Source organism: Artemia franciscana, chromosome 12 (assembly GCF_032884065.1).
Source record: "Artemia franciscana chromosome 12, ASM3288406v1, whole genome shotgun sequence".
Lineage (NCBI taxonomy): Eukaryota > Metazoa > Arthropoda > Branchiopoda > Anostraca > Artemiidae > Artemia > Artemia franciscana.
Genome location: NC_088874.1, coordinates 1449227 through 1463358, shown reverse-complemented (window position 1 = coordinate 1463358; position 14132 = coordinate 1449227). Strand labels below are relative to the sequence as shown.

The 14132-nt window shown below is 36.5% G+C and overlaps 1 protein-coding gene across 2 annotated transcripts in view; it reads right to left on the bottom strand.

Annotated features, from left to right (window-relative positions):
• The window catches only part of LOC136033561 (ras-related protein Rab-23-like), a 130608-nt gene that overhangs the window by 38335 nt on the left and 78141 nt on the right, over positions 1 to 14132 (bottom strand). For both annotated transcript variants that reach the window (XM_065714315.1, XM_065714316.1), the window contains exon 4: positions 3457 to 3619. In XM_065714315.1, the coding sequence (XP_065570387.1) occupies positions 3457 to 3619 (163 nt within the window). The remainder of the gene's footprint in view (positions 1 to 3456; positions 3620 to 14132) is intronic.

Here is a 14132-nt window from a genome sequence, read left to right as displayed (position 1 = left end):
CATTTTTGTAGATAGGAGCTTGAAACTTCTATTATGGGGTTTTCTGATACGCTGAATCTAATGGTGTGATTTTCGTTAGGATTTTATGACTTTTAAGGGGTGTTTTCTCCTATTTTTTAAAATATGTCAAATTTACTCAGGCTCGTAACTTTTGATGGGTAAGTGTAAACGTAATGAAAAACTTATATATTTAAACTTATATATTTAAAATCAGCATTAAAATGCGATTCTTTTGATCTAACTATTGTAATAAAAATTCCGTTTTTTAGAGCTTCGGTTACTATTGAGCTGGGTCGCTCCTTACTACAGTTCGTTACCACGAACTGTTTGAAAAATAGTTTTCAAATGTTTGCTGGAACTTTCGAAAAATATCATTGATCAGCAATTTTAAATACAAAGTTCTGGCACTTACGCTAGAATAATTTCTCGTGGGGATGAGATATTACTGGGAGCAGAAGTCCTTAAAAAGAGGAGAATATGGTCAGATGTGAAATGTTATGGGATAAATTATAAGAATTCCAATATTTAGTGGAGGAGCAGAAGGCTACCACCACCTTTTCATAAGCAGCTGACGAAATTGATCTACTAAGATAATTTTGGAGATTAAACATTTCTTTACTGATGTATCGCCCATAATTGCTCTGGTAAGGAGATTCACTGCGGATAAAAAACTTAAATTGGGCATTAACATTAACGGTTCTTTAGACTCGAAGAAAATATTCCAATAATTGTGAAAAACTAACACATTAATACAACTTTATAAGAACTGATAAATTGCTTTCAGAGTTACAAGCTTTGATAATTCAATACACAAATTTGCATACCATTTAATTTACTCTGACAGATACGTTAGATGAAACTGTGATTTAGTCTTGTGTTTTTTTTTTATTGAACCGTTAAGCTAATGGCACTTGTAATGCTAGTCTATAATTTATTATGATGACTCCGCCATGTGTCAAATGCAATTTAGTGCAAGAAGATAATTAAAATCCTCTTCTATATTTATCATTAATTACTTTAACTTAAAATGATTTGAGTAAAAGAAATCCCGTGATTTAAGCCCATTCTACAGATGTGTTGGGAATTTGCGAAATGTTTCTCGATGAAAACAATACATTTGGACAATATAAAAACTATAGATTTTTTCATGCTAGTCGGAAACAGAATAAGAGGGAAGGAGTTGGTATTTGTGTAACAGATTTTTTAATTTAATTTTTTAATTTATATAAATGATCTTCCATATTGCATGCCTTCAGAAGAAGAATTACCGATATTGTTTGCGGATGTCACAGCAATTAGTTTGAAGGTGGGCAACGAGGAGGACCTACGATTACCCCTCGAAACTGTTGCTCTGAATGTAATTATTGGTTTCATGACAATCGATCAATACCTAACCTAGTGGAGTCGGAATTTATTGTTTTTGGCAAAGTTCGAAGTTCGCGAGGCGTGTGTCATTTTCGACTATTAATATTGGGATTTCCTCCATAAAAAGAGCAGATATCTTAGATATTTAGGTATTTATATAGATTCAACTTTGTCGTTTAAAGCACATATTAGTAAACTCGTGGCAACAGTGTCCAGGAACGTTCTGTTTCTGTACCAAATCGTGAGAACTTATATTTTTCATTAGTTGAATACTATTTTCAATATTGCCCGAACGTCTGGACGTTGATTTTTCCTTGGCATTTACGAAGACTTCAAATTGCTCAAAATAAATCAATATGAATCCTAGACCATTTTTTAACAGACCCTAGAAAGAAAAACTATCTGAAACTAAAACATGTTTTTTATTTCTGGGTTGCCTTGATTTGCAACAAATTTGTCACCTTAGTTTGGGCATATGGTTTTAAAATATCCAACGTAGTGATAATTTTTTTCTATAGCATGAAAATTGTGGTTGAAAATAAGCACCGCCATTTATCAAGAACAAGGAATAAATGCCTTTTCCCGTTTGTTAAAAATGAGATATCAAGACTAAGTCTGAGAGAGTTCTTCTGCCTAAAGTAGCAGGGACTGAATGCATTATTGATGTTTTTGTAATGTATTAACTACCGAATTTTAGCCTTTAGTAATTAGTAAAAATTGGGTATAAACGTAAAAAACTGGCCGTACCTTTACACTGTTTTGCCCTGTCACAATGAAAAATTTGATTCTATCTCATGCCAACGTAACAGATTACAGTTGGCCAACAACAAAATTACAATATGAGCTTTCAAATTATCATGGTAGAGAACAGAACTGACACAAAAACACGAAAAATCACAAGACAAATGGTTTTGACGTACTTCTGAGGTTGGCTCTGTTCCATATACACCATTATTTCAAGTATTTGAGCGTGGCAAGATTTTGACTCTATTAGGGCTGTAAAAGCTTTTTCTAGGGAGAAGTATAAAAACACCGGTCAATCCTGGTATCATAAGGGAATGTCATCTCTCGACAACAAGATTGTGATCCACTCATTCATCAGGGGATTACATGGTTGTCATTGATATTAGCATGTCATCAAGAAATTGAAAGCGTAATGAACTTGGCATGCAAGAAAGAAAAAAAGTTAACTTCATTTAGAAGATTTCCATGTTCTTTCAGTTCTCATGATTATAGGAGACCTGAGGCAATAGCTCTAATAAAATTCAATTTACTGCAATAAATATATCAAGAGACTTTTCGAGAGCCAAACAGAGAATTAAAAATTAATTACAGTCTAATGGTCAATTTAGACGCATAGGGTCCTTTAAATTTGTAGTTAAAAGTGTCGAGGTACATACTACTACTACTAATTCACTGCAGCGCCAACTACCTGGCACAAACACAGCTACGCAAACCTTCCCTCCATGTCAATCTATTCAAAGCCTCCCTCTTTACACCCTCCCAGGAAATTTCAAGTACCCAAAAGCGACCAGGGGACGACCTGCTTTTTGTTTTGTCCTAGAGGGTTGGCTGACAAGGACGACTTTGATGATCTGTCATCCTTCATCTACAGAACATGTCCCAGAAAGCAAGATAAAACCTTATTCTTCCTGCAGCTTACTGTCTGAAATACTATCAATTAACGGGTACCCAAAACAATCCGTAGACAATATCTCTGAAAAATATCTAACAAACCCTCGTCCGTCTTTTGGAGCGTCCACGCTTCAGAACCATGCTTGATCACTGTTATCACTGTAGTTTCGATATTCTATGCTCGGTTCGCAGACTTATCTTTAACTATAATTTTGCCTCTTGCTATCTATATTTGTTTTTTCTTTCATTAAGGATTTAAAAAAAGTTGACTAGAATTTCTGAGAATAGTGATACTTTATAAGGATTTTAACGAAAATAAAACTACTTATTTCACAAATATATTCATTGTTTTCATGGGATAGAATTTCTTATCCAGCCTTAAGGACAAAATGAAAAGATCCCTATTTGAAAGCTGTTTAGCCCTTAATACGAGTTAGACATTTCTTAAGCAAATACCTTTTTCTTCCAAGACCTGATTGCATCAAATGAGTGTCGATCAGTCGCCGAAAATGTCACCACAGCAGCATGAGCGCCTCGGTAATATGCTTTAGTAATTGCATCGAATTCTTCTTGACCAGCAGTATCCCACAACATTAGCCGAACTTCTTCACCGTGAAGCCTGAAAAATATAAGGCAAAATCACAAAGGAGGCGTAATCCTAAGCACAATTGGATACGAACTGAAGTTCTGGTGTCACTGGTTATTTTGTTTAAAACATGTCTGTGCCGTGACTCTGTAAACTCAGCCAGAGTCAATCCAGATCTAAATGGGTACCTAGAAGAATCTGGCAAAGGCAAAGCACAGGATGTCTGGTCTCCCCCCTCCAGCTTCTGTCCCATTTTCTGGCTCTAGGGCCACAAAACAGAGATCAGCACCGACGGGCTGGGTTATATAGAGCCGCATTCTTTACCTTATCTATTCTTTACTTAGGATACGGATTCAGCGTCGAAATATTTGTCTGCCAATTTATTATAAAGATAATGTGAGAGCGAGGGAGGGAATTGAAGCTAAGGTCTCTTCTAAGAGATGTGGGGGAAAAGATCATGTGGCTTGGACAAATTTAACCTGTCGTTTAGGAATCTTTTTTATTTAAGAGGTTCAACTTTTGTTGATGGGAGTTGAGCTGATAGCTCCAACTGTCTGGTTGATTGGTTGAACTTCCTCTTTTACCTCACGTGAAGTAAGTTTTTTTTTTAGTATTTAGGATGTTCAACTTTTGCTGATGGGAGTTCAACTGATAGCTCCAACTGTTCGGTTGATTGGTTGAACTCCCTCTTTGACCTCACGTGAAGGAAGTTTTTTTTAGTATTTAGGAGGTTCAACTTTTTTGATGGGAGTCCAACTGATAGCTCCAACTGTCTGGTTGATTGGCTGAACTCCCTCTTTGACCTCACGTGAAGGAATTTTTTTATAATTTAAGAGGTTCAGCTTTTGCTGATGGGAGTTCAACTGAATGCTCCAACTGTCTGGTTGATTGGTTGAACTTCCTCTTTGACCTCCCGCGATAGAAGTTTTTTTTATTATTTAGGAGGTTCAATTTCAGCTGATGGGAGTATATGATGGCAGTACTGATTCTTTCATGATGATTGGAAGCTGGATTGAGGCTCACAAAATGATTTTAAGGTACCACACGCTCCTAATCAGGAAGATGGATCGCTTCCTTCCACCCACACTTTGTTAGAAGTCGGCTGGAAAAAATTAGTTTCAATCAATGGTGGATAATAAATGCCTCCTACCGAGACTCCTATCTCATGGATTATATAACTTTGACATACATTCGCCACATAGAAAATAAGCATGTCCAAAGTATAGGAACTAAAATAAAGATCTTGTCAACCTCTTGACTGTTTGCAAAGAACTGAAAAAAAAATGAGGTTTAAGCTTTTGACGTATGACGGAAACGCTTGGTTTGTAGAAAATTTCTATAGCAACAGGAATCTTGGGACTATAAGACAAGCGGTTCGTTTGGTTAGCATGGAAAATTCACAGAGGTTTTCATAAGGTGTGTAAGTTTGTAAAGTATTGTTTCTATCCTGGCATGTGATATAAAGTGACATGATTTTTATTGTGGGGTTGAGGATTATTTAGCGCTTGTCAGCCATTGCCCTGTAATAAACCAATATATCTATCTAGTTTTATATATTGTAAACTTGAAGAGAATGTCAATTCATAATGTATTTTAATAAATACATAAATGTGTGGGTTTGTTTACAAATCCTTGGAGAGAATTCTACAAGACGCACGATAAGGAGGTTGACTATTTGACTATTCGGTTGACTATTTGACTATTCGTGATCTTTTTTAAAATCTACGAAAAACGTGATCTTTTTGTGATATTTTAAAAAATCAGGTGCAAGGAGCTTTCTTCTCTTAAGAGGAGCCTTTTTGAAAGGGGGAATGATGAGCTGTTTCTACATATAAACATAGCAGATAGAATCGCAATATACTTGGTAGTTTGTGAACTTAGTAATTTGGTGGATGGTGCAATATAGTTTACTTGGTGTTTTTTTATCTTAAATACTTGGTATTGATATTTTAAATTAACAAAACCATTGAATACTATTGATTCTGTTCAGTAAATTTAAATGTAGTGGCTTAATCCACGGCTATGCTTCGCTCCCCATCTTCAATGTTTGCAAATAATGTATTATTTCTGTATACGGCTGAAAAGCTTCAGAACACAAGTTTATTAATTTTTTTCTTATTGAAAGCTTGGCTGAAAACTATTAATTTTATCCCGTAGATAACTTCATTTTCAAGTGAAGATGTCACTAAGAAATCAGGAAAATGATAGAGATATCTGCAGAATCATTAGATCAAGCTTATTTATTAACTTCTTGATAGTACCATTTATTACAGCAAAGTTTGTTTTACTTGGACCATTAATCAGTCAATATTTCACACAGTACCAAAAACAGTAACTACAATATGGCAGTTCATCTCCGTTGTGTCCAGAAGCATTTTTCAGGCATGATGGATCAGTAGCTTTTTAGTGGTGTATCATTTAATCTCAGTTCTCTCTGAGCTTGCTGTTGAGTTTTTTCGTCAAAAATGTTGTTTTTCATTTTGTGTCTGCTCCTTTTGAATCAAATTTGACCAAAAAAGATACGAAGCTTTGAAAAAAAATTGTGATGGAGGAAAAGCTTATGTGGTTATGATTAGACCCCAAAGTCGCACCAAAATATAAAAAGGCGGGGGTAAATACAATTAAACTGGCGGTGGCGGGCCACCGACAAAATCATCGGCGGCGCGCCGTCAGTTGATTGGCGTTCGTTCTCAGTTTTTTGAGCGTTTTGTCTACTTTTAAAATATATTGGAAGCTTAATTGGTATCAGTTTTATCGGAAGCCGGTTCACAATTCCTTTTTAGCTTCATTACCATGACCAAACCTCGGACAAAATAAGGACGAAATATCAATCTTAACTTCTCAAAACATTCCTTTAATCCAAATGATTGACAGCGAGACCTTAAACTGCCTGACAATTAAATGAATCCGACAAAATAGACTATTTAAAATTTAATTCAAATTAAGCTCTAAAACTAGAATTAAACAAATTTACTTGCACCATAAATCCATGGCTAATTTATGAAACATCAATGGAATCTGATGTGAATATCTTATTTTATCTTCGATTTCCCCGGTCTTGCAACCTGAAATTCACTTCTTTGACTACCCTATCCCTCAACCTCTCACTCTCTGCGCTACAGAAACTATTATTTTTCATTACTTCAAAATTGAATCCCCTCAAGTAATAAAATAAAATTTTTGAAATAGAATATTTTAACCAACTCCTTTGAGAATGAAAGAACTTATTTTTTGTCCTTCCCATCTCAGCAATTAAGGTACTGTGGTCGTGGACGTACTTGAGCATGGCGGGTAGGCATATCAAATTGATACTTCAGCGTATAGGATTTTTATTATGGCACTTGGTATTAACCAAGTGACATATAGCAATCGCCAATTCTGTCGGTCTGTCTGTCGGTCTGTCGGTCCCGGTTTTGCTACTTTAGGTACTTCCAGGTAAGCTAGGACGATGAAATTTGGCAGGCGTATCAGGGACGAGACCAGCTTAAATCAGAAATAGTCTTTTTCGCAATTTGACCATCTGGGGGGGAAGTGGGGGCCGGTTAATTCGGAAAAATAGAAAAATTGAAGTATTTTTAACTTACGAACTGTTGATCAGATCTTAATGAAATTTGATGTTTGGAAGGATATCGTGTCTCAGAGTTGTTTTTTTAAATCCCGACCGGATCTGGTGACATTGGGGGGGATATGGGAGGGGAAAACCTAAAATCTTGGAAAACACTTAGAGTGGAGGGATCGGGATGAAACTTGGTGGGAAAAATAAGCACAAGTCCTACATACATGATTGACATAACCGGAACGGATGGGGGGGGGGGGGGGTAATTCTGAAAAATTAAAAAGATGAGGTATTTTTAACTTACGAACGGGTGATCGGGTCTCAATGAAATTTGATGTTTAGAAGGATATCGTGTCTTAGAGCTCTTATTTTAAATCTCGACCGGATCTGGTGACATGGGGGGGGGGTATTTGGGAGGGGGAAACCTAAAACTTGGAAAACACTTAGAGTGGAGGGATCGGGATGAAACTTGGTGGGAAAAATAAACACAAGTCATAGATACATGATTGACATAAACGGAATGGATCCACTCTCTTTGGGGTTGTTGGGGGGGGGGGGTGTTATTTCTGAAAAATTAGAAAAAATGAGGTATTTTTAACTTACGAACGGGTGATCGGATCTCAATGAAATTTGATATTTAGAAGGGTATCGTGTCTCAGAGCATTTATTTTAAATCCCGACTGGATCTGGTGACATCGGGGGGGGGGGGAGTTGGGAGGGGGAAAACTAAAACTTGGGAAACACTGAGAGTGGAGGGATCGGGATGAAACTTGGTGGGAAAAATAAGCACAAGTCCTAGATACATGATTGACATAACCGGAACGGATCCGTTCTCTTTGGGGTAGTTGGGGGAGGGGTTAATTCTGAAAAATTAGAAAAAATTAGGTATTTTTAACTTACGAACGGGTGATCGGATCTCAATGAAATTTGATATTTAGAAGGATATCGTTTCTCAGATCTCTTATTTTAAATCTCAACCGGATCAAGCGTAATTGGGGGGAGGGGGCAGTTGGGGGGACCGGAAATCTTAGAAAATACTTAAAGCGGTGAGGTCTGGAAGAAACTGGATGGGAAGAATAGAAACATGTAAAAGATACGTGACTGACATAACCGGACCGGATCTGCTCTCTTTGGTGGAATTGGGGGGGGGGGGGGTAATTTTGGAAATTGAGGTATTTGTAACTTACAAAAGGGTGACCAGATCTTAATGAAATTTGATATTTAGAAGGATCTTGTGCTTTAAAGTTCTAATTTTAAATTCCGATCAAATCCTGTGACATTGGGGGGAGTTGGAGAGGAAACCGGAATTCTTGGAAAATGTAAAAATTGGGGTATTTTTATCTTACGAATAGATGATCGGATCTTAATGAAATTTGATTTTTAGAAGGAATTCATGTTTCAGAGCTCTTATTTCAAATCCCGACCAAATCTTTTGACATTGGGGGGAGATGAAGGGGGAAATCTCGGAAAAACACTTGGAGTGGAGGAATCGGGAAGAAGCTTGGTGGATAGAATAAGCAAATGTCCTTGATACGTGATTGACAGAATCGTACTGGATTCGCTCTCTTTGGAGGAGTTGGGGGGAGGGGTTCAGTGATTTGGCGAGTTTGGTGCTTCTGGACGTGCTAGGACAATGAAAATTGGTAGGCGTGTCAGGAAGGTGCACAATTTGACTTGATGAAGTCGTTTTCCCAGATTCGACCATCTGGGGGGCTAAAGGGAGAGGAAAAACTAGAAAAAATGAGGCAATTATAAATTACGAGTGGGTGATCGGATCTTAATGAATTTTGATATTTAGAAGGACATCGTGACTCAGAGCTCTTATTTTAAATCCTGACCGGTATTAAGCCTCTTATTTTCCTTTTTAAATCAATCTATTGATTCTAGAATTTTGTTAGAGCTCATACCATATGATCTCTTGGCTCTTAGCTCTTCTCACCTCGTCACAAGTGCCATATGAGCTCTTAGCTCTTGTTTTTTTTTATTTTTACATAGCCAATTTTTAGAAAGCTAGCATGTCATTTTTTAAAAACAGTTCGTTCCTTGGTGTACAAAGGAAAAGAAGCAACGTTTTGTAAAGAAAATCTTTTATATAAAAAGAGGCAACATCTTATAAAGAAAAGCATTATTATTTCTTTTTTATTAAGTGTATTATTCATATATTATCAAATTCTTAATTCTGGCTTTAAATTTCAGAATTTAATTTAAATTAAGTTTTAAATTCCCTTTCTTGTCAATTCTCAGGCAGTTTAAGGAGCCAGAATTAAAAATTCAAAACACTTAGCTAGACATAAACTCTGGCACTTTCCATTAAACCTTTGACGAGCTCGTAGTTATTATGTATAAAAATAAGCTTGTTTGCACGGTGTGGAGCCAACATAGAACACATAGCAATTAGTTCTGCACCACTTAGAATGGCACTTGCACCACAATTAGAATGGCAATTAGTTTTGCACCACTTAGAATGGCACTTTCACCACTTACACCACAATTAGAATGGCAATTAGTTCTGCACCACTGAAAACCCTTTCTGCTGCGGCCCTCGTTGCCGACAATGATAGAACTTTTATTGCCAAAGCTGCAATTCATGACAGCTAAATGGAATATATTTCTTAGAAAGCAATGCTTGGATTGATGGCATCAATTAGGACAGGATCATCTCCTGGCATGGGCTGCCAAGGCCAGATATAAATCGACTTGACGCCAAATCACTTCATCATTTTCATCCTGTTCTCCATTATCGCTCTCACACATTTATATGATCAAGCAGCCTCTTTTTTATGTATGAGGAAATTTAGAGTTTCTGCTTTTTCTGAAAAAAAAATCCATTACCGCCTCTTCTTCAAGCTTTTCGAGGGTCATCTTCTCTTTGTACAAAAGAAATGTCTACTGCTCTAAAACACTCACCACAAGTTGAACTTTAGTAACCTGGAATATTGATTGGACAAATTCCGTTCACAGCAGATGTGATAAAGTACCTTATGTCAGTCTCTAGCACTAGACCCTTAACCATTTTGAACAAGAATTCCCTTCTTGTCGGTAGATATCAAGTGCCATAAAAACCGTAAAAAAGAAAACCAAAAGTTTGAAGCTTAGTAGATATCGTTGTTAGAAATCGGACGAGCTTCAATAATCAATTATCTTTGAAAAGCCTTTAGTATGAAAAGATAGCGATTGTACCAAATTGTCTGCAGTTAGAAGACAAGCGACAATGAAAAATTAAACAGTTCGTGGTAACGATCTATAGTAAGGAAAGACCCAGTTCAATAGTAAACAAAACTCTAAAAAAGTTTATACAAAACTCGGAAATTTTGATACTAATAGATACATCAAAAGAATTGGATTTTTGTGCTGATTTCAAATATATAAGTTTCATCAAATTTAGTCTTACTCATCAAAAGCTAAGGGCCTGAGAAAATTTGTCTTATTTTTAAGATAGGGGAGAAATAAATATATATAAATAAATAATTAGAAATTCTAATTAAAATATTTTTAATTAAATTATTTTTAACACCCCCTAAAAGTCATACAATCTTAACGAAAATCATACCATCGCATTCAGCGTATCAGAGAATCCTCTGATACAAGTATCAAGCTCCTATCTATAAAAATTTAGAAATTGTTTGTTTGTTTTTTTCCCAGGGGTGATCGTATCGACCCAGTGGTCCTAGAATGTCGTGAGAGGGCTCGTTATAACAGAAACTAAAATTTCTAGTGCCCTTTTTAAATGACCAAAAAATTTGAAGGGCACCTAGGCCCCCTCCCACGGTCATTCTTTTCCCAAAGTCAACGAATCAAAATTTTGAGATAGCCATTTTGTTCAGCATAGTCGAAAAACATAATAATTATGTCTTTGGGGATGACTTACTTCCCCACAGTCCCCGTGGAAGGGGCTGTAAGTTACAAACTTTGACCAATGTTTACATACAGTAATGGTTATTTGGAAGTGTATAACCATTACATATATATATATATATATATATATATATATATATATATATATATATATATATATATATATATATATATATATATATATATATATATATATATATATATATATATATATATATATATATATATATATATACAGCTGCTATTCAATGAAATCTCCAAAAAAGCACGGAGGTCGGATTGTCGATCAACGTCGACAAATTAAAAAGCACGTCCACATCTGGCCCCCCTAGCTCTTCAATGCTCTGATAAAAACTGTTGAACAGGTCCAAGAATTTAAATTCTTAGGAAGCTGGATAGAGAATATTGGAGATGTAACATTTGAAATCAAGTGAAGGATTGGACAAGCATCAAGCGCCTTCAGCAGACTGACAACAATTTGGAGAAGTAACAAGTGCTCACTTTGTTTTAAATTGCGCCTGTTCAACAGCAATGTATTGTCTATATTGATGTACGCCAAAGAATGTTGGAAAAGCAACCAACGACGTGAGAAAAATATCCTTGGATTCGAAAACATTTGCCTTCGAAGGATCCTCAAAATCAGCTTGTGTCAGAAAATTACTAATAGGGAAATCTGGCTGAAAACGAATCAGCCCATTGTGACCGAAGTTGTGAAGAAACAAAGATTGACATATTTGGGTCATGTTCTATGCATGCCCGTAGAAAAGGTGCCCTCAAGAATGTATCAGTGGCAGCCTGAAGGAAGATGAGAACGAGGCCGACCAAAGCACACACTGCGGAGGCAGCATGATCGGGACCTGAAAGAGGCCAACATTTCCCTCACTACAATGGGAAGATATCACTGCAGCCGCACAGCTTCGTGATGAATGGAGAGGCTTTGTCGACACCCTTTGTGCCACTGATGGCTCAGGAGGGTCTAAGGTAAGGAAATACATATATATATATATATATATATATATATATATATATATATATATATATATATATATATATATATATATATATATATATATATGTATATATATATATATATATATATACTAGCTGTTGCGGTGGTGCTTCGCGCCACCCCAACACCTAGTTGGTGAGGGCACTTCGCGCAACCCCCCCCCCCCCCCCCCCCGAGCCACCCCGCGCGCGTAAGTAGTTACGCGCCATATTAGTTAAGCGCCATTGTAGTTGTGTCCCTGTGTACCACCTATGAATATAGATAGATTTATATATGTGTTTTGAACTACGTAAAACTTGCGAATATACAACATTCTTGGCTTTCCCATTGTCTGTGTATATACAAAGCCTTATGTATTTATAATTACGTCATATGCAAACGCTCTTTTTAAAAACAAACAAACATGCATACACACAACTCGTTTTTATATAGATTTATATAGATAGATAGATAAATAGATACAATACAAATTAACTGCGTAAAACTTGCGAATATACAACATTCTTCGCTGTCCAATTGTCGCTGCATATAAATAGATTGTCAGGTTTACCGACCCTCGAACATGCAATGTACAATTGTGCATGGGAAAAACAATCAGTATTAAGATCTATACCACATTTTTCTAATGATTGACCTTGAGCTTTGTTGATGGTGATTGCAAATGCTAATCGAATTGGGAATTGCAATCTTTTAAATTGAAAAGGCAGATCCGTTGGAATCATGGGAATGCGAGGAATAAGAACTGCCTCACCCTCAAAAGGCCCTGTCAAGATTGTGACCTCTATTACGTTTTCCATTGTTTTTCTACGGCGAGTCGCGTGCCATTGCAAAGCTTTGGTGGGTTGATATTTCTTAACAGTATTATTGGTACGCCTATTTTTAGTTGTAGCACGTGTGGTGGAAACCCTGAAAGATCCACGGAATTTAAAAATTCAGATGGATAATTAACCGCCTCATTTGGTTCCAAAACTCTGTCGATTGACTTTTTAAAGGACTGCCTGGTCTCGAATCTTGGTTAAAACAATATTGTTCACTTAGTCATTTTGTATTTTTATAATTGTTTAGAATATTCGGAAATACTTTTTCAATCAATTCATTTTTGGACGTCACTAAATTACAGAATTCAGCAGGTAGTTGTATACGTCCTGACATTGAGTCTACTGGGAGCTTTCCGTTTCCAATTGCCAGCAATTGATCTGAAAATGTTTGACCAGAGTCATCGTTTCGCAATCGGACACGCATATTTGTAGTTAATTTTAATGTCTTTACGTGTGCCCATAAATTAGAATTTTTCAGGCAAGCATTCATTTCGTCTGCTGGGGTTAATCTAGGTTTTATAGGTAATGTTTGCCTGAAATCTCCCGCAAGCAATATTAATGTGCTGCCAAAGGGTTTTGAATTCCCTCGCAAATCTTTCAAACATTGATCCAGAGCCTTGAGCGATTTTTTGTGTGCCATTGTGCACTCGTCCCAAATAATAAGTTTGCATTGCTGTAATACTTTTCCCATCCCAGATGATTTGGAAATATTGCACGTGGGAGTTTCTGTAGAATGCAAATTCAGAGGCAATTTCAAAGCGGAATGAGCAGTTCTTCCACCAGGCAGCAACGTTGCGGCTATTCCGGACGACGCAATTGCCAACGCTATATCATTTTTTGATCGAATTGATGCCAGAATCAGTTTTATCACAAACGTTTTACCAGTACCTCCTGGCGCATCCAAAAAGAAAATTTCTCTAACGTTGTTATCGACACAATGCATTATCGTATCATAAATGTCTTTTTGTTCCGACGTTAATGTTATTTTGTACATACGACAATAGATCACTCGTATCCAAAACTGTGTCGACTGACTTGTAAAGGACTGCCTGGTCTCGAATCTTGGTCAAAACAATATTGTTGATTTCGTGGACGTCTATATTTTTGGGTGCGAGAATCGCTCTTTCACTTAGCCATTTATTATTTTTAAAATTTTTTAGAATATTCGGAAATACTTTTTCAATCAATTCATTTTTGGACGTCACTAAATTACAGAAATCAGCAGGTAGTTGTATACGTCCTGAAATTGAGTCTACTGGGAGCTTTCCGTTTCCAATTGCCAGCAATTGATCTGAAAATGTTTGACCA